The sequence below is a fragment of the Erinaceus europaeus genome, chromosome 20, assembly GCF_950295315.1.
Source record: "Erinaceus europaeus chromosome 20, mEriEur2.1, whole genome shotgun sequence".
NCBI classification, from domain to species: Eukaryota; Metazoa; Chordata; class Mammalia; order Eulipotyphla; family Erinaceidae; genus Erinaceus; species Erinaceus europaeus.
Window position 1 is genome coordinate 23,229,503 of NC_080181.1, and position 25,785 is coordinate 23,255,287.

A 25,785-nucleotide genomic window follows, 5' to 3' on the forward strand; every position below is an offset into this window, starting at 1 on the left:
CAGAATAATTATTTTAAATTGGCTAGAAAAGATAATAGGAATACAAAGTTTTTGTCTAGAAAATTATTAAATCTCTCTAAGCCTTAGTTCTGTATCTGTGAGATGGGCAGAATAATGCTGGAAACTTGTTCTGAAGGTTGAGATAACTTTGTGGAATACAAAACAAGTGCAAACAAAGGCACTTACTCTGGGTTTGAAGAGAGTGTCCCTTTGGGACCAGGTAGTGGTGTGCCTGATGGGTGTACACACAGGGATCTGGGTTTTCAAGCCCCCGCTCCCCACCTGCAGGGAAGCTTCACTAGTGGTGAAGCAAGTGCTGCAGGTGTCTATCTCCTCTTCCCCTCCCAATTTCTCTCTGTCTGGTCAAATAAATAAAGAGGGGTCAGGCAGTGGCACAGCTGGTTAAGCGCACACATTATAGTGCACAAGGAAGCAGGGGCAAAGCTTCATGAGTGGTGAGGCAATGCTGCAGGTGGCTGTCTGCCTCCCCCCCTAAAGTTCTCTCTGTCTCTATACAATAATCAATGAATTAAAAAAGGGAAAGTGTCCCATTAAGTGACATTGATATGTTGCAATAAGGAAAAAAGAGCAAAGGACAGTGATGTTCTTGCTGTCCAACCTAGACTTAATCTATCTCTATATAAGTACATATATCTCTCTATATATCCATATCCCTGCTGCTCCTTTTTAACATTAAAGTGAATTATACCATAAATGATCAGTTTTTATTCACTCAACATGGGTGTGTTTTTCATTCCCAGTTGCCACTTCAACTTGTTTTTGCCCGGGTCATTTCATTACAGAAGCCTTATCTCTTTGAATCATAAGTTTTATGACAGAATTGGCTCCGACCTTCTTCAAATTCTTCTTAGTGTGGATGACTTGGTAAACACTGAGAAAGTATCAGAAAATGTTTACCTGATCCTCTTTCTTCAACAAATGTTAATACGGCCTCAGTCCTTATGGTTGACTTCTCACTCCTAAGAAAGTTTTAAGGCTTAGGTCCTAAGAGTAAGCTATTCTAAGCAAGTCAGATGAGCACAGATAAAATGGTGTATGGTAGGAAAACATTCTGTCTGTAAAAGACTTCTTTGGAGCTCAAAAGCCTTAGGATGCCGCTCTTGTTACCTTCCGAAAGCCAAGTGAAATGGGAAACTGCCGAAACTGCCGAAAATGTCCTGTTGCTTTTTTTCTTTCCTAATACTGAGATGTTAGTGACTAGACTTCTATAAAAGTACAAAATACTTGGGTAGGTAGACATATGTCCATAGAATGTTTATACATTTGTTAATTTAATGAAACGTTTTAGCAAATGACTACCATGTAGTAGGCACTTTGTTAGAGATTAGAATGTGACTCTGTAGAACAACTTGAGTTTGCTAATAACCATCTGTCAGAAATCTATCTTCTTCCTTTGTTATCCAATCCATGTAAAAGAAGCAAAGCCCGGGGAATTGGCTGTAGCGCAGTGGGGCAGGTGGCGCAAAGCACAAGGACCGGCGTAAGGATCCCGGTTCGAGCCCCCGGCTCCCCACCTGCAGGGGAGTCGCTTCACAAGTGGTGAAGCAGGTCTGCAGGTGTCTATCTTTCTCTCCCCTTCTGTCTTCCCCTCCTCTCTCCAACACCAATGCCAACAGTAACTACAACAATAAAACAACAAGGGCAACAAAAGGGAATAAATAAAATAATTTTTTTTTTTAAAAAAGAAGCAAAGCCAGAAGCTACAATACATTCATTAGCCACTACTATCAGACCTTTGAAAACACCTCTTCATTCATATCACCTGAACCTTCAGAACACTGCAGCACGGAGAGGTAAGGAACATAGCCAAGGTCTCACGGCTACCAAAGAGCCAGGCCAACACTGGCACGTAGGCCTTTTCCATGATTCCAGTTGTGTGTGTGTGTGTGTGTGTGTGTTTTTTCAACAAAGTCAGTACTCTGGAATTCCTCCTCAGCAGTATATTGATTCTTATCACTCATTATTTCTCTATTCCCAAGAGCACCAAGTAAGTTGGGAGTGGAGCCTGTATAACTGCACAGTTCTTAGTAGGCATGCCTCAGAATTGCAAATGGGCAAGAAGCTGATGTCAGAACACACACGCTTTAGACACACAGAGAAGACAGGTGAGTAAGTAGTCATCCGAGAATTACAGGATAGTGACTGAATTCTTGAATTATATGTGCCATACTGTAGACTGTTCCAGAGTCTTCACCACAGTCTGACAGGTAGAGACAGGGGTGATGCTGTCTTTCTGATATCACTGAACTCTTATCATTCAACTAGGAAGTAGCCACTCATGTGTAAACAAGTACAACTAGCAAAATGTTCTGAAGTAGCATCCATCACTTCCACAGCCCCCTCTACCATTAAGACTAAGTTGTAAGGGTGGAGCATGGGGACACGGAATTTATTATAAAAAATAGGAAGTCACAGTTACATAGGCTCCTATGCTGAAGATGGGCCCCATATCAAATCACTGGGGTTTACAAGTAACAATATTTACATACTCTTGCCATATTTGGGAGCTACTCTCTGTCCTGATCCAGCTTTCTTGTCCTATTTCCAACTCTGACACCGTCTCCCCAGACAATACCTTTACCCCACCTGCATGTTAGCTGTCAGGCTCAGGCAAAAATTAGTAAAATCACAGCCCCCTGGAATATACCTAAAATAGACCAGGCTTTTTCCAAAATGGAGACCCCAAATCTCATCTGCTATATTCTAACTTTTATTCCTGATTATTAAACTATCTGTTCTGGTTTATATCTTAATGCTCTTTTAGCCACCACGTTATAGATGCTATCATGATGCCAACCTGACTTTCCTGGGCAGATGACCTCACCAATGTGTCCTGGAACCCCAGCTCTCCAGAGCCCTGCCCCACTAGGGAAGGACAAAAAGACAGAAACAGGCAGGGGGTATGGATGGACTGTTCAACACTTATGTTCAGCAGGGAAGCCATTACAGAAGCCAGACCTCCCACCTTCTGCACCTCATAATGATCCTGGGTCCATACTCCCAGAGGGATAAAGAATAGGAAAGCTTCCAATGGAGGGATGGGATATGGAGCTCTGGCAGTGGGAACTGTGTAGAATTTTACCCCTATTATCCTATGGTCTTCTTGATCATTATTAAATCAATTTAAAAGAAAATAAAAGATGGGAAGCCAAAATATACCATTTTCCATTTGACTATAACAAAGGAAACACTTAAAAGATCATATAGACAAAGCTGTACCTACCTCCTAGTCCTGAGTAATTTGGGGGGAGATGACAATCAAATATAGAGGAGGCTGGGTCTCAAGGCTCTTTACTTTAGAGACAGCCCTTTGACTCATAGGCAAAACGAATTGGAGAGAGTCTAAGCATTCGTATTCTGATAGGATCAGATAGTTTGATAACTGGAAAATCTCCCTGGTTATCTGAGAGGCAGCAATGACTAGAGAGAACCATGTACGTTGTACTCTCCTTTATAGGAAGGCAGTGGAAATGGGATAATGGTGGTGATGACAGGTAATTTGAAGGCATCCTGTTTAGCGTTGCCTGAGTGCTGCGTATTCAAGAACCCAGAAATTCCTATTTGCACTAGTGTGTGTGTATGTGGGGGGTGAGATTCTTAGAGGAGAACAGAGAACGCCAAACCCTGCATCTGGAACAACAACAAAAACAGAAAACCTACCACTGTAGATTTAAGACGTTGAGTGCAAATGAACACGTGATGAATATAAGCTCGAATGGTCAGTAGCTAGAACTTACTTCCCAGAAAGCAGCCTGGGATGACTACTTTATTAGCCCAAGCTAGCAAGGATTCTTGTAGCACTACAAGGTTTTCTCTCTCCTGCCACCATGAGAAAGAACTGTTACAATAATGGAAAGGAAAGGGTGGAGTAGATGGTATAAGGGCTATGCAAAGAGACTCTCATGGCTGAGGCTTTGAAGTTCCAGGTTCAACCCCCATACCACCTTAATCCAGAGCTGAGCAGTGCTCTGATAAAAACATGAATAATAAAAAATTACTAACCTCGTCTGATTCTTTGTTGCTGCTGAGGCTTCACTACGTTGATGACTTTTTCAAACAGAGAGAGATACAGAGAGAGGAAAGGCACACAGAGCACCAGAACCTCCCCGCTGGAGTGGGACCTACCTGCCCAGCCCTGTGTCACACACATGGCAAAGCAGGTTCCCTAGGAGGTATTTTGCCATTGGTAACAAAATGAGTGATTTGATGGAATGAATGTCCTGTGAATTAAATTAATAAGGAAACCATATCCAAAAAACAATATACAAGAAGGCTCTTTTATTGATAGAAAAGCAAACAATTTTCCACAAATTCTAATATTTGTTTTATTCTGCCTGTTGGATAAATACGAATGCAAAAATCAGTTTCTCTACTCTCCTTGTCATTGTCACTATTTTTTTTTAATCTCTTTATGAAACAAACCAGTGAAATCACTAGTGTCATGGAATAGCTTTGCCTCAAACCACCTTAATAAGACATGTTTCCAACTAAATGCAATTAGATTCTTATTCTTATATGGCATCAACTGTATTATTAGGTTGGTGACATTAGTAAGTATTGATGCCAAACCATTGAAGCTGTTCCTCAAATGTTATCAAATAAATAAGACACCAAATCAGATTTATGCTCAATCCAACGACTAGCTACTCCCTCCCCATAGACAGGTCAATTCATTCTTGTGAACTAAAACATTTATGAGTCACAGTCACTGGTTCCAAAATAAGATGATCCCCATAAGTGACTTTGTAGATTCACATTTGAATACCAGATTCTTGTAGAAATGGACCTGAGGAGTCTGACCAGATTAAAGCTTCTGGCTCTGGTTTAATCTATACCTTCCACATACTACCAACTATCAACTGTTCAACTGTAATCTACAGAAAAGTATATGTCTTCACAATGGAAAAAATGGAATTGTAATAATTAGCTAATTAATTTAATTGATATAGATATAAATAGTGGAAACATCAGATACCCAAGTTTTAAAAGCTAATTTACCCATATTTTGCAAAAACTATGTATTACATAAGCAGGTAATGATCATATTTTCAAATTACCTTTAGCTATGCAGATACAGGCTATATCTTCACATACACAACATACACAGAGAAAATGAAAAATAAATTGAGGTCACAATTCAGGTATATGGTGTAGATGATCCTACAATCTCTTCTCTGTCTGGATATTTAGACCACAGAGATATAGTCATAAATTCAGTATCATCACTACATTTGAGTCTCTAAGAAAGGAAGCTTATCTAATTACCAATTATCTAAGCCAACCAGGACTCTCCCCTTTCATTAAATAAAGAGAAAGTTGTTCAGACTTGATGACAGAGAAGTGAGTACATGCAGAAACCTGACTTCTCTGTATCTTCTTCAGATAAGAAAAAGGAAGAACTATTTGGTTTTCACTCATTCTTGTAATGACAAAGAGAATACAAAAAGTTCATTGTAAATTTGTACAAAATGTATGCATATATAAATACATATTTATGGGTATATATAAAGTCTAAGGAAGATTACAACCATCTATGACTTTAAGATTCAGAGTCCCATACAGTTGATATAATGGTATTCTCTCCAACATTTTCATTAAAAAAAAAAAGAATCAAGCATGCTACTCTACTAATACTGAGTAGTAAGTGCAGGAGTGGAGCTGTAGCTACAAGGATTTGGAGCAATTAATCTGATGGGACATCCGTGTATAACAACCTTAAAGTTAAATATTTCCAGATTACCTTTTGTTTCATAATAAATCAAATTCAAATTGCCCTGTTGGTTGCATCCAAAACTCCTGAGGCCATCCACCAACCTCTAAAGAATCAATGTTTTAAACGGGGTCTGCGTGAAATACTGTTATATGCTTATTGTAACAATTTGGTGTGGATTCTTACCCGCATTTCATGTAACTTTGTCATAGAATGCTCAAATGACACCACTGGAAGCTAAGTGTTCTGAGTATATTAAACTCAACACTGAATTTGATTCAAAAACGATAGTGTCTTTACACAAACAACTATTTAAAATATATAAACATAGTTAATGGAGAAAGGTATGTGCATTTAAAGATGCACAATGAAATCATAGTATGAGTGTGTGCTCATGTTTAGAGGTGTCAAGATCTTTTGTAAATATAAGTAATGATGTTGTTTCTCCTTCTGTATTCCTTATGGGGAAAAGAATATGTGAAAATTTCATAATTACCCCCCAGAGTATACAGACTGCATCTTGGACAAGGATTTTATTGCATGCCTTGAATACACTGATTCATAAGGCAAGAATGTATGAGTAGCTTCAGCACCAATAAAATGGAAACATCATCCACACTGCTTACAATAGAACATCTTATTGCTCTACTATAATGGGAAATTATTCACTGTAAAAACTGCATCAAACAAGGGGGCACGAAAGTAATATCCATGCACTTAGTTGAACTCATTGGAAATGAGAAAGCTCCCTTCTGAATTCTTCATTTTATTCAAATTTCAAGTCTGAGAGTCATTTTTGTAAGAACATATTAAAGAGCTACAACTGGATGAGGATGAGTTACAAAAATTAATGGACTTTCTTCTGCGCAGTGCCTTAGTCATTCTGATGCACAAAGAAAGACTGATGCACTAAAAGCAATTCCCTAGTGGCCTGAGGGAGTTAATACACTCTTTTACATATTACTAGGAAGTGACTAAGGCACTGGAGAACATCTGGTTCATTGTTTAGTATGTTGTGCCCAAAGATTATACCTGGTCTGCCTAGGTAATAATCCTCTGTGCTTCAGGAAAAGACCAGTATCAGTACTAATCATCTAATGGGTGATTAAAACTAAATTTACTAAATTACTTTTTATGAAAGACTGACCAAGAAGACTGAGCTTGGACAACCGGATATACGACCAAACACCTTAGAGCTCATATTTTCTATAGACAAGAGCACATATACTTAGAACCAAGACACAGACCTAGAACTACGAGTCACTTGGGAAGGGGTGCACCTGGGGCCATTGTTGCTGCACACCCCGCAGACTAGCAAAGATTGTGTTGGGGTTTTTGCAGAACATTCTCATTCACACATTTTCCAAATGTTTGAAAAGCTGTCAATTAATTAGTCCCCAAGAAAGGAAAGCACTGCATATAACTAAGATTATTATATGCTTCTGGCTCTTTCTATTCTCAATCCAAGCATAACGAAGTAGTAAACAACCATACACTCCATTTCTAACTTAGATGAACTTGTCTGACATTAGGAAAGAAAAAGTGTTTTTCCCTTTCTTTTTTCTTGGCTTTTCTTCATGTTTTTATTTGGTGAAATAAGCCAGATGCCAGGTGAAAAAGAATCCCTACCTTGCTGTACCTCAGATGGATTCTAAAGACACACACTTCCGACATTTTTCACCTAAAAGTAGCTATGGGATTTAACTTTTCCTGAAAGTTGCATTTCCTGCCATCCAAATTGCCCAACATCCCCCCAGCAGTCTCGCCTCCAAACACATACAGTACAAGCAAGCCACACACCACTGCTTCCGAGTGGTAATCGTATGCAGGGAGGACTACAGTAGGCACTGTTTAAATATGAATCATGGTTTAATAGATGGCATTCCTGCACATCCATTATTTGTTTCTGTTGTGGTGGTTGTTATCTGGTATCCACAAAAGAAAAAAGAAACATTGTGTAATCTTTTTTATAACAGTCTACTACAGAGTACGGTACAAAAAGAACACTTCTGAAAACAGCAGAAGCCAGGCCTGCACCGCTGAATTTTCATCCAGTGGCGACCATTATATCAACAGCTGGAAATCAAGAACAAGAATATACAGTGTGGAGGACAGAGTACAGAACTGTAGTTTGCTTCTGTATTTGGTACCAAAGTGATAAGTATATAACAAAGGTGCACTTGTTCTAAAAATGAAACCAACATTCTGATTGGTTAGATACTGCACTTTCAGTAATGCACATTACCTAATACTTTTTGTTTTTACAAAAAAAAAAAAGGTAACTTATGCAATGTTTAATAAGAAAACCAATAGTACACACAAACCCGATTGTAGAAAAAGAAACCAAGACAAAGCTAGAATTGTCACTTTTCAAAACAGCCCCTCCTCAGCCTGCGCAAGCATAGAAAGTAACCAGTTCCTTGAGGCGGTTTCAGCACCAGACCTAGCTGGACAGCTCCCGGGGTCCTTAGAATCCTGAAAATGCTTCATGGGAGCACAGGTGGGGGCGGGCAGGGCGAGGAGCTAAAGCAGTAGATACTTTGTCATATTATTATAGCTCATTTAGGTATCTTAATGTTCTTATGCTCGGCCAGCGAGGGTCACTTCTAAAAGTAAACTAAAATGCCTAGTCCTGGAAAAGGGAGGCAAGAAGAGAGCTGACTGGAGAGCTGTACTTATCATCAACATTCTTTCTGGGACTGTCTTTGTAGCCTCTTGTATTCCTAGTACTAAATGCCAACGTTCTCCTATGAATATTCTATTGCCTGAGCCCGGTTAAAGGTGAGCCGAGCCAACAGTGTGAATGGGTTGGGGAAGAGAGCTGAAGGGGAAATGAACATTTTGAGGTGTGGGAGAGGGGCGGGGGAGGAAAGTAACTGACCCTTAACTTGACAGCTATGTACAACACACTGGGCCCTCCACTCCCTTTGCTCCGGGGATCAATGCCTTTTATATATTTGGTAGCTTAAGCGGTTTCTCCTCCTTTATGAGGGGGTCACAGGGTGGGGAGGGAAGACGCATCCTTCATTGACAATGATAAATTATGTGATTTGTCATGCGCTTGGATTGTTATTAGTATTATAATAATTACTATAAATATTAATAATAAATTATTGTCAGCATGATTTCTTCTTCCGAGACTTTCCTCGCCCAATATTTACAAATACCGCACAGTGCCTCGGCGAAGGATAAACAGTAAGGATAGGGTGGATAAGGAAAGAAGGAAGAGGAAAAAGAGGCCAGAGGAAAGTGGAGCTGAAGGATGGAGGGGGAAGCGAGGATGGCAGAGATGCCGAGGAGGGAGAAGGAGAGAGAAGGGGAGCTGGACAATCAGGAAAGTACCACCGTTTGCAAAAGGCCCTCGCCAGGTGTGTCCAAACAGGAGGAGGCTGTGTGTGCTCCGTGGGGACTGGGGGCAGCAGGCGGAGGAGGACAGGGGCCCTGGCTCGGGAGGCTTGGGGGAGAAGAGGCGGCGTCAGCATTGGAGGGGGCGAAGAAGGCCGAGTCCCGGGGCTGCCTCTCCAGCCGGGTTTCTCTTGCCTGGGCTGGGGCCTGGCCCCCAGCCCTTGGCAGCCCCCTGCCTCCGCAGCCGCTGCTGCAGTGATCCCGCTCATATTCCTCCTGAGCCCTCTGCATCTTCCGCTTCTTCATCCTCCTCTTGTGGATGTGGAAGGTGGACAGGGACAGCACGATGAGGCAGAAGATGAGGGTGACCAGCACAATCAGCACCAGCGTGGAGGAGAAGGACTGGAAGAGCTGCTGTCCCACCTGCGTGATGCAGGTGCCGCCCGGGCCGCGAGTGCTCGCGTTGCGGCCGCCACTGGCGCTGGGGGCGGCCAAGGTCCGGTTGAGGAGGCAGGGCGGCAGCGCCAGCCTCAGCTCCTTGGGCGCCCGGGCACTCATGGGCGCTGGGCTGGGAGGCTGAGCCCTCCTGGCTTCCTCTGCCGGGCGAGGTTCCCACCAGCCAAGAAAGGACGAGCCGGCGCCACCCAAACTACTTCCTGGTGCGGGAGGGGAGCTGCGGGAAGGCCTGGAGATAGTGCGGGCAGGCCGGGAGGTCCGCTCCAGCCCACAGGGGACAGGGAAAGGGGCAGGGACTTGTCCGCAACCTCTTCCGAGGCACCAGGCTGCAAGAGAACAGGCTCAGTTAGGATCCTGAGCTCCGCTGCCTCTGCAGCGCGGGGCCCGCCTCCCCGCAACCCCAGGACCCCCACCTGCAGCCCAGCTTGCAGAGCCGCCTGCTCAGGCTCAGGAAGCTTTTGATCCAGCACGGCGGGGAAGCAGATTACTCAGCAGATAACGCAGCCTCTGGGCACCTTCCACAACTTTCTAATTGCAACGGACATGCAGCCTCCACGGAGCAGCCCGGCTGCGCAGCTGGGTCCTCCTCTCCCCTTCCCGCAGCAGAGCCCCCTCCCAGCATCTCTGCCTGGCGCCGCAGCCTTCCCAGCACCCACCCCAGCCTCAGGCAGGCAGCCTCCCCTCCCGCTCCCTCATCCGCGGGACTCTTGCTTCCAGAGGCGTCAGATCCCTCGGGTCCCATTCCCACGGAGCACCCCTGGGGCCGCGTCCCACGGCCCTCTGTCCGCTGACGCACAGGCTCCCTCCAGCCCCCGCCCCTGTCCGCCCCAGCAGCGCAGGCACCTATCTGTGCTAGATCACACCCCTGAAACGCCCCCCCCCATTATCTCCTTGTGCGCCCCCCTTCACAGCAGCCTTCTTTCTAGGAGCGACTGCAAATGGAGGAGAGGGGGTTCCCGCCTGCAAAGTTTGGGAGAATGGACCTTCTCCTCGGCCCTGGAGCTCGTCCCGGCTGGAGCCTGGGGACCCGCAGAGCAGCAGAGGCGCTCGCTCTCCAGAGGCGGCGGCAAACTGTTGCACTGAGGAGCAGCGAGGCGCGCGCCAGCCGCCCGGGGCCGGGTCGTGGCCGGGCTGAGGGAGAGGGGCCTGTGCAGACCCGCTGACCCGCCCTGCCCGGCAGCCCGCGGAGCCTTACCTGGGCTGCAGGGAGCGGCGCGGCTGCAGTGGCGGCTGCAGGAGCGAGTGAGGGCGAGAGCGCGCGCGCCGGGAGCTGGGCTCCAGCCTATTGCCGGGGAGGCCGGTGACGTCAGGCGGCGCTGCCGGGCTCTGAGCCACCCCACCGCGCCCCCGCCCACCCCGCACCCAGCACCCAGCACCACGCGGGTCCTGCCCGGGCCTCCGTCTCCCCTCCCTGCTGCCCGCAGCACCCTACCCTGGGCGCACCCCACCTTCAGAGCCCCGGTGCTGGGGAGACGGAAGTGTCCGTCCTGGGCTGCCAGCTCTGTGCCCTCAGCCCGCGGGGTGGTCCCAGGAGCGCACGTTTCCCCCGGAGGCGGCCCTTTCCGGGCACCTGGGCGCTTTTTCTCCAGGGCTCTTGGGCTGTGCCCCCTCCCTACCCTGGCCAGTGCTGGCCGGGTCATTGCAAGCTGCCGGTCCTGGACAGATAGAGCGAGGGCGCTGAGCAAAGCATGGCACTACTGACAGGTGCGCGACCAGTCTCTACTCCAGTGTCCCCGGTATCTTTCACTCCACCTTCTCCCCGCACACATTACCAGGCCTGAGACACATTTGCAGGCACATAAGAGACGACCAAACCGCCCTATGAAAATTCCTATTGTGCCTCTCTTGCAAAGTACCCCTTCATTGGATCAGATGCTTGTTCAAGTGCTCCGTGCCTCTATTAACAATATTAACAATAACCTTGCAATACAAGGGACTGAGCTTCCTTAACACTCTCATTAGCCTACCTAAATGTCCCCAGAGGCCAATCAACTGCCAGTTTAGACCACTTGGGGAAATGTGGAAAGTGCACTGGGCTAGTAGCCAGTTTCAAAATGCAGGGACCTTACTTTTCTATGGGAGAAGCCAACCGATAGCAGCACCTACAGACACTATAATCAATGAAGGTGCCCAGTGTCTTCTCAAATGTGTCTAACCCCCCCCCCCCCAGCTTGTTTTCTTTCTGTTTTCAAGTCTAAGAGCCACTAAACTACTTACTTGCTAAATTCAGAGATGGGGTTTACACTGCTGCTTTTTCCTGCTATGCATCATAACTGAAATAGAAATTACAGAAGTCTCCTAACTGCTTGTGAATGTAAGGAGGAGGGTTTGATGTGGGAAGAAGGGTTTCTTGTCATCTATGGGGTCACTTTCTTAGATGTTGTGTTCCCTATCTTGTCCTACTTACCTACTATGTCTTTTTCTTTTCCACCTCTTGCCCATGATTTATATATGGAGGAGGAAATATGTCATTTTCTGTTGTTGGGAATGCTAAGTAGTGCAGCCTTACTGGAGTCCTTACACAAATAAAAATAGAAATACATCGTGATCCATCAATACCTCTCCTAGTCTTATATACAAATGATATGAAAACACTATTGCAAGGGGATTGTATTCAAAGATGCAAAATTCACAATAGCCAAGGAATGAAAGCAATAAAAATACCCACTGACAGTTGGAATAATACTTGGCAGTTGAAAAAGAAGATAGAGTATCCTTGGGACAAAGTGGATTTAGTATGGGTGATGATGCTAGTTAAATAAAGAAGTTAAATACAACTATTGGATGGTTTCAGTCATCTGTAAAACACAGATCATTTAAGCATATGAAGCAATGATTCTTCATATATCAAAGTCACCTTTTTTGGTCTTGGAGGAGTGAGTGATCAGACTTCCCCAGTAAGGAACACACAAACCTTTACAGTACATTATAATGAAGTTACAATGCATATATAATGGATTCCTTTTGTACATCAAGTTCCTAAGATGTTACTACTGTTCATGCTCTTTTGTTATAATTATAACCATCTGTTATACCACAAGACTAGAATATGTCTGCACATTTTATACTACCTATAAAAAGGCAAGGTCTTGCCCGAGAGAACATACCAATCTACAGCAAATGAATGCAATCCACAAGACAAAGGTATTTAACTAGAAATGATTTAGGCAGAATGCCATATTTCTGGTCAAAAGCCTGGCACAATTTTGACCCTTTCTCTTTCAAGAAGAAAGTCTATTGACTCATAACTTGTACTCAACTGGACCAGGAATGTGCTATTAAATACATAGACTTGGATGTCACAGGGTTGTACGACTCAAACCCAAGAATAGCAGTGACATCAAACATGCATACCTCTTGGCCTGTAAGTACTGGTCCCATTGATTATCAATGAGCTTCACACATCTGACCCAATGGCAAGGCTTCTTCCACACAACATTTTGTCACTGCTTTGCCACTGAACATGCAAAATCCCATTTCCAGAAATGAAGACCAAGATTTTGAGACTCTCAGGATCTTGCTACCCATGATGGGAAGCCCCTCTCTAAACTAGAGCACAACCCAAATATTTGGTAAAATGTAAAACTTGCTCTAAAATTTAATATAAGGACTACATCTAGCATAAAGGACAATGCTACATGTGCAACCCAAAACACCATGAATCAACAATATTAACAACAGTATCAGCATCATCGAAAATAAGCAGTTATTGTTTTTGTTCTTAATTTTAGCAAAATGTCCACTATGTATCAGGTTATACTAAACTCTCTATCAACACTAATTCTCAACCTATCCCTGTAGAGCAATTTCTTACCAAAGTACAAAGCTATCTATTCATTTACCTGTTTGCTCAAACAATCTATGGACACCTGTTCTATGTTAGGTGAGATGTTAAAGACCCAACTCAATACTATGGTAAGTCTTCACTTAAGTCATAAGTCCTTGAAAAGAATAACTTTTAGGTAAAATGCTGTATTATTAAACCAACTTTACCATATGTTACTTGATGTAAAAAAGTATTAAGGTTTACAGAATACTTCTAGTCACAAAAACATCACCAAATTCCTAACCTTTCTAAAGTTGTCTAATTCTTTTCAGATTCAGTCTTCCATATAAAATGGGAATAACAATGGCATTTTCTTGGCAGTGCTAGTCAGTAAATGGTGGCACTTTATAAAGGAAAGTACTAAGATTTGTATTTTATCCTCTGAAACAGAAGAATTTTATATTGGGGGGGCATTAGAATTCAGGAAAATTTCATCACCAATCATCAGTCTCACTAAGTGAATTCATTATCCAGGTGTAAAACCTTTTGGAAAAAAAATAGAAGAAAATGTGGAGAGTCTCACACAACTCCAGAGAAGTGACAGTAAGGCAAAGAACTGTCTGTGAGAAGTACTGATGGGAGGGAGCCAGGAGGTAGCGCAGCCAGATTAAGGGGCACATGTGGAGTAAAGCTCAAGGACCAGCATATGGATCCCAGTTCCAGCCCCCGGCTCCCCACCTACAGGGTGTCGCTTCACAAGCAGTGAAGTGGGTCTACAGGTGTCTATCTTTCTCTGCCCGTCTTCCCTTCCTCTCTCAATTTCTCTCTCTCTTATCCAACAACAACAGCAGTAAAAACAACAATAACAACAACAACGATAAATATTTAAAAAAAAAAAAAAAGAAGTACTGATGGGACAGTGCCTTGTTTCTTCCAGGGGACAAACTCGTTTTGTTTTATCTAGCCATATATTGATTTATCTTAGAGTTAAATTTATAAGTGAAATGGTTGTATCTAGCCATATATTGATTTATCTTAGAGTTAAATTTATAAGTGAAATGGTTGTCTCAGGGATACAAGAATTCCAGTTTGTTTAAATTGAAAAATGATTGCACACTTTTTTCCTCAAAGAAAGTAAGCCTGACTTGTTATATAGAATGACAATGTGTATTGTTTGCCTGATAGAGTATATGGAAGAACATACTAAACAAATTGAATGAGCTAAAAGTCTATTAACCTAAAATTTTGACAAAGTATATTTAAAGTATATATGTGATAATGAAAGATGCCAGAAACTATATCCTTTGCAACTATTATGACTTCAAAGCTTTTAGATGTCACATTAAAATATGCCAAAGGAATCATAATTTTCAGTTATTCTTTTAGGGAAAAATGCAGAAACCGTTTAAGATTCCTATTGCAAAGTGTCTAGTTCATGTGACACCATCTGGAAGGACTCACATACAAATAAAACCCATCAGGAAACCATAGAGATTTATATCACTGTTGTAGGAATTTGAATCAGGTGACTTTACTGATTTTAAGGCCAAGAATCAACACAATATCACAGAGCTATCAGAGTTCTTCTAAGCTCTAGTTACTCAAACTAGTTTCATCGCTTTACACCTCATAATAACAGCATTGTCCAGTCAAGCCTCAGACCCACTGAGATCTGAGTAATTCTGCAAAAATTCGAGATTCCTCTTGCTACATTATCACTGAAAGAGAAACTCATTCACTCACTAAATATCCATGCGTCTAAAAGGTGTCATAGAGTGTGTTAAGTGTTCAGTGTATCAGTAACCAAGGAAAAGTCTTTGTAGTCAGGAACTTGAATATTTAATTACATATACTGGGTTATCAGAAAAGCCATCACACATTTTTACATACAAGAAAAAACAAGAAAATGTCATGACTTTTCCAACAGTCCAATATGATAATGTTCTGATTATCTGTCTAGTGGTAAAAAGAACTGATATTTCCCCATTTTCTAGTTAAGTTTAGTGAAGTATCACTCATACCGAGAAACAGAGAATAGAAACTGTGTGGAATGGTGAACGTGAAGCTATAGGTAGGTGGGTGACAATAGATGAGCCAGATGTTATATGATTCATGAGGTCAACAGCCTCTAGCAAAAAAGAAAAGTTGGAGTCATGATCAGAAACCCTGTGACATATGCTTCCTTCAAGTATTATAGTCTTGGAGCCAGGAGATGGTGCACCTGGTTAAGCACAAACATTACAGTGTGCATGGATCCAGGTTCAAGCCCCTGGTCCCTACCAGCAGGGGGAAAGCTTCACAAGTAGTGAAGCGGGGCCGCATGTGTCTGTCTCTTTCTCTCTCTACCTCTTTGCCCCTCTCAATTTATCTGTATCTATCCAGTAATAAATAAGCCTTCAAGAACTGTAGTCTCTGAATATGCTTTTAATGAGAAAAATAAGCTGAACATACTTTCACCATGCAGATAAATATGCCTACACCAGGGTTCCTCGGTCTTGATTGTACTGGCATTTGAGGTCTAGTAATAATTTTTTTTTTTTTTTGAGAAGCTGTGTGTGAACTATTATGGTCAGAAGAAGTATAAAGTTGGTTCCCCAGGGCTAAATTTCCTGGCTAGTCAACCAAAACAGTACTCATCTAAGTACTGTTGTAATGGGTTTTTTATTGATGTAATTAATGCCCCAAATAGCTGACCTTCAGATACAGAGATGACTCAGATAAGCTGACCCAATCAGGTAAGTCCTTTACAAAAAGAGTTTACTCTGACTGGTGGCAGAAGAGTATGCCAGAGAGTCAAAGCTTAAGAGGGATTCAATATGCTGTTGTTGTCTTGGCAGATGGAAAGGCTATGGACATACCAATGTGCATGCCCTTTAGGAGATGAGAATGTCTGGCAACCTGCAAAGTAGGTTGGACCTCAGTCACAGGATTGTAGGGCACTGAATTCCACCAACAAACCAAATGAGGTCAGAAGTAGATTCTTGACCCAGGGAGTGGTATAGTAACAAGAGTTCTGAACCTCTTGGGTTTTTTTTTTCTCTTTTAATATTTTATTTATTTACTCATTTATTGGATAGATACAGAGCGAAACCAAAGGGAGATAGAGAAAAAGAGAGAAGCAACAAATGCTGGAGAGGATGTGGGGACAGAGGAACCCTTTTACATTGCTGGTGGGAATGTAAATTGGTGCAGCCTCTGTGGAGAGCAGTCTGAAAACTCTCACAAGGCTAGACATGGACCTTCCATATGACCCAGTAATTCCTCTCCTGGGGTTATACCCCAAGGACTCCATAACACCCAACCAAAAAGAGGTGTGTACTCCTATGTTCATAGCAGCACAATTCATAATAGCTAAAACCTGGAAGCAGCCCAGGTGCCCAACAACAGATGAGTGGCTGAGAAAGCTGTGGTATATATACACAATGGAATACTATGCAGCTATCAAGAACAATGAACCCACCTTCTCTGACCCATCTTGGACAGAGCTAGAAGGAATTATGTTAAGTGAGCTAAGACAGAAAGATAAAGATGAGTATGGGATGATCCCACTCATCAACAGAAGTTAACTAAGAAGATCTGAAAGGAAACTAAAAGCAGGATCTGACCAAATTGTAAGTAGGGCATCAAAGTAAAAACCCTGAGGTGAGGGGTAGACATGCAGCTTCCTGGGCCAGTGGGGGGTGGGAGTGGGTGGGAGGGATGGGTCACAGTCTTTTGGTGGTGGGAATGGTGTTTATGTACACTCCTAGTAAAATGTAGTCATATAAATCACTAGTTAATTAATACGAGAGGGGGAAAATTAATTGTATGTCTCGAAGTTTTTTAAAACACAAACTGAATCTTTTCAATATATAGGCTGTGTAATTGATATGCAGACTCTCTCAAAAGCCTAGACCAAGTAGATCAGAAGCAACCAATAGCACAGCTATATACAAGATACTGGGTACTGTACAGCAAACCCTAACAAAAGGACTTTTCAAAGTTAACCCAATTACCAAATAATGTGATAACATTAACTATCAAGAAAAAGAGAGAAACACCTGTAGTACTGCTTCAGCACTTGTGAAACTCCCTTGCCCCCTTCAGGTGTGAACCAGGGGCTTGAACTGGCTTCTGCATGGTAATGTGTATGCTCAACCAAGTTTACTACCACCTAGCCTGAACTCTGAACAAGGTCCATATACCATGGAGATGGTCTCCTCTCAATCTCTCTCTCTCTCTCTTTCTCTCTCTCTTTTAATAAATAAACCTTTTATTTTACTTTTTTATTTTCGGAAAGGAATTAGATTCTTCCTTCAGAGTTTCTACCTAAGACCGAGCCTTGCCAGCACCTTGATTTCATCCCTGTGAGGTGTTTTTTTTTTTTTTATTTAAGAAGATTAATTAACAAAACCATAGGGTAGGAGGGGTACAACTCTACACAATTCCCACCACCCAATCTCCATATCTCACCCCCTCCCCTGATAGCTTTCCCACTCTCTATCCCTCTGGGAGCATGGAGCTCCGCTTCCCCTGTGAGGTTTTAAGTAGAGAGCCTGGTCAAGCATCCATTCATCTCACCCAGACTTCTGACCTACAGACATGAGATGAATTTCTGTTTAGAACTGCAGTTATACAACAACGAGAAACCAGTATCTAAGTTTAGCAGCATCTCAGGCCTCCAGATATCAACAGCACTCCTCCCTAGTCATCTTCATATAACTAGACATTGCAAATGCCACAGGAGGGTAGGGATGCAAAGTCACCCCCTCGCTGAGAACCACTAGCTTAAGCACACAACTTGCCAATGTGCAGGTAAGAGACTATGGGCTTAAGGGAGAAAAGAACATCTTGAGCCCTGCTCATATTTCATGACAAAGTCAATAGCTGTTTTCTCTGAGTTGTTGAACTTGACTGAGAGCATCTCTGATGTGAAATGAAAACAAACATTTTCTAATAAATCAATCTGTAGCAAATTTTAAAAAGTATGCCTTAGAAATCAAACAAGATTTGGAGGAGAATTAAGTAGTGTTGATGAAAAATTGGTCCATGGTCAGTGGAAGTTCATGCAGAGATAGGGGAAGTGATCTTGCTGGATTTGAATCCAGCTATGGATCTGATTTTCTTTCTTTTTTTTAAAATTTTTATTTATTTATTTATTTCCCCCTTTTGTTGTCCTTGTTTTTTATTATTGTGATTGCTGTTATTGTTGGATAGGACAGAGAGAAATGGAGAGAGGAGGGGAAGACAGAGAGGGGGAGAGAAAGATAGACACCTGCAGACCTGCTTCACTGCCTGTGAAGCGATTCCCCTGCAGGTGGGGAGCCAGGGGCTCAAACCGGGATCCTCACGCTGGTCAGTCCTTGCACTTTGAGCCATGTGTGCTTAACTCACTGTGATACCGCCCTACTCCCGGATCTGATTTTCTGTAACACAAAAGGTCATAAATACTTTATTTATAATCACAGATATTATGGTGGGCATGCAATGCAAAGTTCTCTGGAAAATTCTAACAGAACATTGTGACAGTGACTTATTCCTTCTGGGGGTCAGGGCATCTCAATTCCTCCTGTTCCTTCTTTATGAAGTGATTGTTGTTAAAATCTATTTTGAGACCCCAGAAAGACAAATGACACTATGCTTTTCAGCCTTTTCTCTTACAGAGTTGTATTTCTCATTGTCTATCATCTTATACTTGAGAAAGAACACAAATGGAGCAATGTGAATATGACTTTAAAATAATCTGGGAGTCATCGGACACTAAGTATGACCGACTACGTAAGAAAGAAACAAAGGATGGCTTAGCTTTCTTCCAGCTCTCTAGTGCTTTTCTGTACACCAGTTGCTGTCAGTTATGCTTTTTATCACTGTAGCAGGACATATTGGGAATACACGCAGATGTTTCTGAGGAAGACAAAGGCAACAAGGAAGTAGTGCAACTGGCACGTTGAACAAGAGCACTGGAGGCGATCACATGAAACTTATTTGTCTCACTGCACCTTTAATATGGCAGACAAGTCTCTTCTCTGCTAATGAATGAAAGATTGATAAGCGTGATTTGTTGACTCCTGTTTAGTTGAAAGTCCTATATCCTTTCAAATCAGAAACACAGTATCAACTCAATAGTTCAGAGATCTACATTAAGACACAAAAATTCAAACGTTATTAAGGCATATTTTCTCCCTTCTAGCTCGGCATTATTTTAGAGTGAAAGTCCGGAACCGTGAAAATGAATAATATTTGACTTCTCTATTTCTCTGGCTTGTATTTTTCCTCCTCCTCCCTCCACTGCCCATAGATTTCTAGTTTCTTTTTTTTTAATATTTATTTTCCCTTTTGTTGCCCTTGTTTTATTGTTGTAGTTATTATTGTTGTTATTGATGTCGTTGTAGTTGGGTAGGACAGAGAGAAATGGAGAGAGGAGGTGAAGACAGAGAGGAGGAGAGAAAGATAGACACCTGCAGACCTGCTTCACCACTTTTGAAGCGACTCCCCTGCAGGTGGGGAGCTGGAGGCTCGAACCAGGATCCTTATGCCGGTCCTTGTGCTTTGCGCCACGTGCGCTTAACCTGCTGCGTTACCGCCGGACTCCCAGATTTCTAGTTTCTTATCTCTCTGAATATAAAAGTAAAAGAGACAGTGAAAAGCGGGTAGGAAGTTTTACTTAAGCTGATTCCATTCCAGGATCACTTACACTGCTGGGAACTGAAAGTTTGTGTTGATTTCCGAAGAACCTTAACTGTTTACCTTAACATTTTGCTCAGTTGGTTTTTTGCTCAGGTGTTTTGTTTGTTTGTTTTTATTAACACCTCTTGGGAATCTAGTATTTATTTCAGCTCCTTACTGCTTGATCCTATGGGAGAAACTCTGAAAGACTTCGAGAGCCACCAAATATTACCCATCAGAGTAACGGACCACTCAGAGTTTAGTTGCTGACTGCGTGTCATCTGCTGTAGACAGTCATTTTCCAAGTTTCAAGAAATTATCCATTACCATGTAGGAACTAACTGAACAAGTCCATCCCACCACATTCAGGTCATCTCTTCAGAAAATGCCCTCATTTTAAAAAGTGCTTCTACATAGCCTTCCTGGCCTCACTGCTGGGCCAACACCTTCAAAGTGCCCTTGCAGGTATGTTCTCCTGGATTCTCCTTGCATGTTCTCCTGGATTCTCCTTGCATGTTCTCCTGGATTCTCCTTGTATGTTCTCCTGGATTCTCCTTGTATGTTCTCCTTGCATGTTCTCCTGGATTCTCCTTGCATGTTCTCCTGGATTCTCCTGGATTCTCCCAGGACACACTAGCTACATTTTGCATCTCTTTTACCAATGGTGCTTTGTTACCCTGCCCAGCCACTCCCTCCCCAAACAGGAAACATTTGCTCAAGAGTTGAAGTTGAGTTTTGAACTCATTGTCTTAGAAGGTATGAAGGAATAGTGGAAACCTTGAAGAAGACAAGTACCACCTTCTGTGTTTTCATGATTTCTAGGTAGGTAATGAGAATCAGCAATCCTGTAACACTGGGCAGTAAGCATTTTTGAACTGTCAAAGATGGGGGTTTTAGGAGAATCTATAAATTCAAGATTCTCAAGGTCATTTTTCTAACTCAGATGTCCTCATCTCAGACCTCAGAGCCACACTCATCTACCAAGAGCCTCAATTTTAGCCCAAGAAACTTGCCAGGGACCCAAGTGAAGCTAAGTATTTCTGGACCTGGTTTTCAACTAGATCCATCATTTTAAAAAGGCCAGAAAACCTAATGTTTTACCATACTCTATTACAGATCTTGGTTTCACAGAGTGTATCTGATGGCTAGATGAACTGAGGCTTTTATTTTCTTCTTTTTCATGCCATTATGACAATGAACTATAATCAATTAATTCCACAGCTTTGGTACCACAGAAATCATATCTAAAGGAATGTCGCAGGGAGTGTATAAGCTTATATATTAGAGCAGTCATGACTGTGTCACTTAATGTGCCATGAACTATCACTAACAGTAACAGGGCTCCTACTGCAATTGGACTGTCAGCTTCTAGGACCCCATCAGAGGAGTAGACAGTCTTAGATCCCCTCTAGTGCCGATTGTCTTAGTTTGAGTTCCTCCAGAAGATGACCTTTAGGCAACGGTCTGAAGGCAGGTAGTTTAGTTTGAAATTTCTTAGATGACCAGGAGGGAAATGAGGAAGAGCTACGGGGAAGAGAGCCTATAGAAACAGAATGATAGTGATTAGAAGTAAGGAGGACACAGAAGTGGATGGGTCTAAGGAATATGGGTGAAACATATTCTGATATCTGCTATAAGTTCATCTGTGGGCCCACACTCACTTCACCAGCAACATTCACACATCTCTAACCAGAGTGAGCTTGAGTAAAGCAGGTTAATATGACTTGAGCAGCCCTCCTGGGTTCTGGCAACAAAGCAGTGCATCAGACGTTGGTCTTCTGTTTCCTGCCTAGAGTCAGACCCAGTTCAACTATAGCTATACATCTGTGTAATTCTTCTATGGAGAGAAGTCAATCCCCATGAAGCCAAAGCAAAGGAGGAAGAAAGATTTTCGATCTTCCTACATCTCCCTGTTATGGCACTTTTTATTGAGATACAAAGGGTCATGTGTTGAGGGACTGTTCTGATCCCACACCTCCTGATACTTATTACTAGTAATCTTACAGATGGTTACCTTTGAATCTATATTTGCAAAATTTGTGGTTTGCTTGTTATTTGCCTGTGAGGCATATCATTTTGAATGATCTACCATGACTTCTGTATTTCAGGATACTTTCAAAGAAGTGATCTTGCAAAAAATGATGAGGAAAATGAGAATAAACCATTTGCTGCTACTTACTAAACACCAAGAATTTTGCACGTCCTTCCTTTCCTCTTATTTCTCTCTTTTTTTAAGTTCTCTTGTGTGTGGTATGGGGGATTGAACTTGGGACATTGGAGAGTCTCTTTACATAACCATTATACCATCTACTTCCAGCCTTTCCTTTCCATTTTTAGATAGTTCTATGATCGGAGTTTAGACAGCCTCACAAGTGAGAGGGAAATGACCTCAAAGGCTTGCCCAAAGCACAAACTGTTAGTGATCAACAGAGTCTGAATTAAAATGTTTGACAGTCTGTCTCAAAACCCCATGATCACGCCACTACACCAAGGACAAAACTATTTGCAAACTGAGTAGCACAAGGGAGCAGGGGGAGAATATTAGCATGTGTGGTGTGTGTGACAACATAGAAGACAGTAAAAATAGCTAGTTGGGTGAGCATGTTCTGACCTACAGCTGGATCATGTCCATAAACCCTGTTTGCTGATGAGGGTCAACTTCAGTGTAGCAGATTTGAAGTTAGACAAACTTAAGTATGGACTCTCTTTCAGTGGACACTAACCCAGGAAACCTGGATAAGCCATTTAGCCTCCCCAGTCCTCAGCTGCTACTACTGTAACAATTCCTTTGCAACATGGAGATTTTAAAACAAATATAACGATTTCCTGTCACAGTGGAGGCACACTGCAAATGGAAATTCTTGACTTTCCCACGTATAGTGGGACTTCAGTTTGTCCCCAATTCCACCTGCAAGCCTCCCTCTTTCCCAATCAGTTTGTATCAAAGGAAGGAGAAGAAAGTAAAGAGGGAATCTGGAGAACACAGCAACTTGATGCAAACCTCAGTTCTAGAGACATGCTATCAGTGCTAGTGACAGACAGTTAACCTTTGCCAGACTGATGCTGAGTGGTCAGAGGAATGCCACGTGGACAGTGAGAGCTGACCACTGAACACTGAGGTTGATGGGTGAGTAAAAACAGACCACAGGTTGTTTTTTGTCTTTATTCTCCTACCAGTTAGTCCATGCAATTATAACCATGACTACATTTTTTTCATGTCAGTTTATGATCACTATTCTTTTTTTATCTTTATTTATTGTTAGGATAGAAACAGTCAGAAATCAAGAGGGAAGGGTGATATACAAAGGGAGGGAGACAGACACCCGCAACCCTGCTTCGCCACTTGCAAAGTTTTCCTCCTGCAGGTGGAGACCAGGGGCTCGAACCTGGGTCCTTGTACAACCAGGTGTGCCACTACCCAGCCTCTATGATCACTACTAATATCTAGAAACCCCTTATTTAAAAAGGGCAGTTAATTCTGTTTAAGTTGTATTATTTTTGTATCACAGGATACACGTTGGCACAATTTCATTGATTTACAAAGCCCTTTCAAATGAAATTCTTCCATTATTATAAATTTGGTCATATAATATGAAGAATTTGACTTTTCTCCTTTTTAATGAGAAGGGAAAAAACAAGCTCTTGTGACTATGATGGGGTTGGGTCTCACAAGAATACCTCTTGCTCTCAGGTTTGAGTCTTCCATCAAGAACACTGAAACTTAATACACTATAATCCATTATTTAAATCAGGTATTATGTCAACAGGAGCTCATTTGCTTTTCAGAACATTAACACAGTTCAAAATTATCTCCACATCTGTCATTCTTTGCTAACAAAAGCAAATTTCCATTAAGTTCTCCACTCAGTTCTAGGAATTAATTCACGAAAAACAGAACCCAAGGAGAGCTTAATAGGTTTGATGTCCTTCCAGGCCCACAGTAAGTTGCCACTGCAATAATTGTGCCAGGCATACCCTCTGACATACAGGCAGGCAGGCAGGCAGGGGGAGAGGGATGAGTTTGCCGGTCCTACTGACAAGCTGCCCTGATCATACCTCTCTAATAACAGTAACCACATTCCTGAAATCATTCCCTTCCATGTACAACTGCTTCACGACACAGCAAGGTCGTAGGCAGAAAGTGTCACACTTAAGTCTTTCTCTCCACTGCCTAGAGTAGATGCAACATATGTAACATTCCCTCCCACTAGTAGCTCTTAGCTTCTTGCCACAGGCTGTGCATACAGAGAATTTGGACAGAAGTTTTGCTTCTTGTGTGTCCTCTGCTTTTTATTTTCGTAGGTAACGATGAGGATTTAATGGTCAAAGACGGAAACAGGAGCAGGGAGTAGGGGCAGAGAGGTAGAGAAGGAGACTTCAAAAATGTCTTTATCCCCAAGCCCCAGTTGGGAGAGGGAGAGGGAGAGGGAGAGGGAGAGGGAGAGGGAGAGGGAGAGGGAGAGGGAGAGGACACGTGCACATTCAGGAGAATGACAAAAATATACCGAATAACTTCAATAATCATTTTCAAATTTGACTAATCTTCATCACACTGCTATGGGATAAAAGAATAATCTCATTTTCCTAGATATGAGAGAGAGAGATATAAAGAGGAAATAAACTAAGTAATGAAGCCAGGACTCAAAACCAAGTCTGCCTGTCTGTTCTTTCCATCACCTCAAGGTGTCTTTTTGAAATGTACTAAACAGAAAGTCAGTGAACTTGTGAGACACCCTTCCTTGGCCATGCTCTGGCCCCAGCAGTGGTTACATGTGGCAGAGCCCCAACATGAAGGACCTCCAGGTGTCAAAATGGGCAGAGCTGGTGTGGCCTAGGCATTCAGTAACTAGAACCCAGACAGTTGATTTTTATCTCTGCCGAGGTTATAATTGCTCTGTTTTCAATGATCCAGCACTCAATAGGTGAGCTATAGTCAGGTAGTTTCATATAATGTAAAAAGTTGCTCTTGTTTTGTGCTCATGAAATGTGTTAGATGGTCCACCAGACCTTATATAATAGTTTGCAACTTTTTTTTTTTGCAAGCCAACTACGAACAACAAAACTCACAAAGTATTTGCTTCTACCCCCCCCCCTTTTTTCCCAGTCAAGGATCTAGCTCTGTTTGAGCTCTCAAGTGGGGCCAAGCTGAAGCCTGAGCTTTCTTATACAGCCCATCCTCTCTAACAATTTGGCATCAGAAGCTGTCCTTAGAGAATGTGCAGCCTGAAACTAGAGGCCGTCCGTCCTGTTTCTGGTTTGTTTCATGGGAAGACTGAAAGCTCCCCAATGCCACTGAACAGAGAACAGAAGATCCACAGGAATTCAAAGGCGACTCCTGGACACTTCCTGCCTAACACCTGCTTTCATACCGCAGCTTATCACACATGAGGTCTCTGTTCACTCCGGGTATCAGCTGTTTCAACATCTTCAACATTTCCCTGTGGGAGTGGGTTGTGTAAACCAGGGAGCACAGCTGGGACCAGTGAGATGCAGTTCTTGAGCTGATTTTGATTAGTCACTAAGAGCAAACTTGGAAATGGTTACTTCTGAATAGAGAAGTGGTTGAATGGGAAGAACGCTGAGACTGAATTTTACTAATGTCTGAGGTCAAGTTTATGATTCCATGGTTTGAAAAATTAAAAATAGATTTGGTTTGTTTCAGGCAGAGACACAGTGTGTGTGTGTGTGTGTGTGTGTGTGTGTGTGCATATGCGTGTGCATGTATGTGATGTCAGAGAGAGTACCAGAGTACCAGTCTAATACATACAACACGGGAAACTGAATTGGGAGCCATAGGCACACAAGTCCTATGATCTACCAGTTTAGTTATTTCCTCAGCTGG

General features: G+C 42.6%; 2 protein-coding genes across 7 annotated transcripts in view; both read right to left on the reverse strand.

The window, feature by feature from the left end:
- The window catches only part of DDX10 (DEAD-box helicase 10), a 653,321-nt gene that overhangs the window by 30,430 nt on the left and 597,106 nt on the right, over nt 1-25,785 (reverse strand). The gene's annotated exons all lie outside the window — the stretch shown is intronic.
- On the reverse strand, nt 4,286-10,851 carry C20H11orf87 (chromosome 20 C11orf87 homolog). 3 transcript variants are annotated; one of them, XM_007539279.3, is made up of 2 exons: nt 10,728-10,851; nt 4,286-9,858 (listed from the first exon to the last, which is right to left on the reverse strand). In XM_007539279.3, the coding sequence occupies exon 2, from the start codon at nt 9,632-9,634 to the stop codon at nt 9,062-9,064; it is 573 nt and encodes a 190-aa protein (XP_007539341.1). In that variant the 5' UTR covers nt 9,635-9,858; nt 10,728-10,851; the 3' UTR covers nt 4,286-9,061. The 3 variants fall into 3 exon arrangements, with proteins under 3 accessions (XP_007539341.1, XP_060036093.1, XP_016040390.1); XM_060180110.1 differs by lacking the exon at nt 10,728-10,851 and adding an exon at nt 10,516-10,694; XM_016184904.2 differs by lacking the exon at nt 10,728-10,851 and adding an exon at nt 9,946-10,485.

Bases quoted from the DNA above. Each gene is read 5' to 3' on its own strand.
- C20H11orf87 (XM_007539279.3), bottom strand. From the start codon at position 9,634: ATGAGTGCCCGGGCGCCCAAGGAGCTGAGGCTGGCGCTGCCGCCCTGC.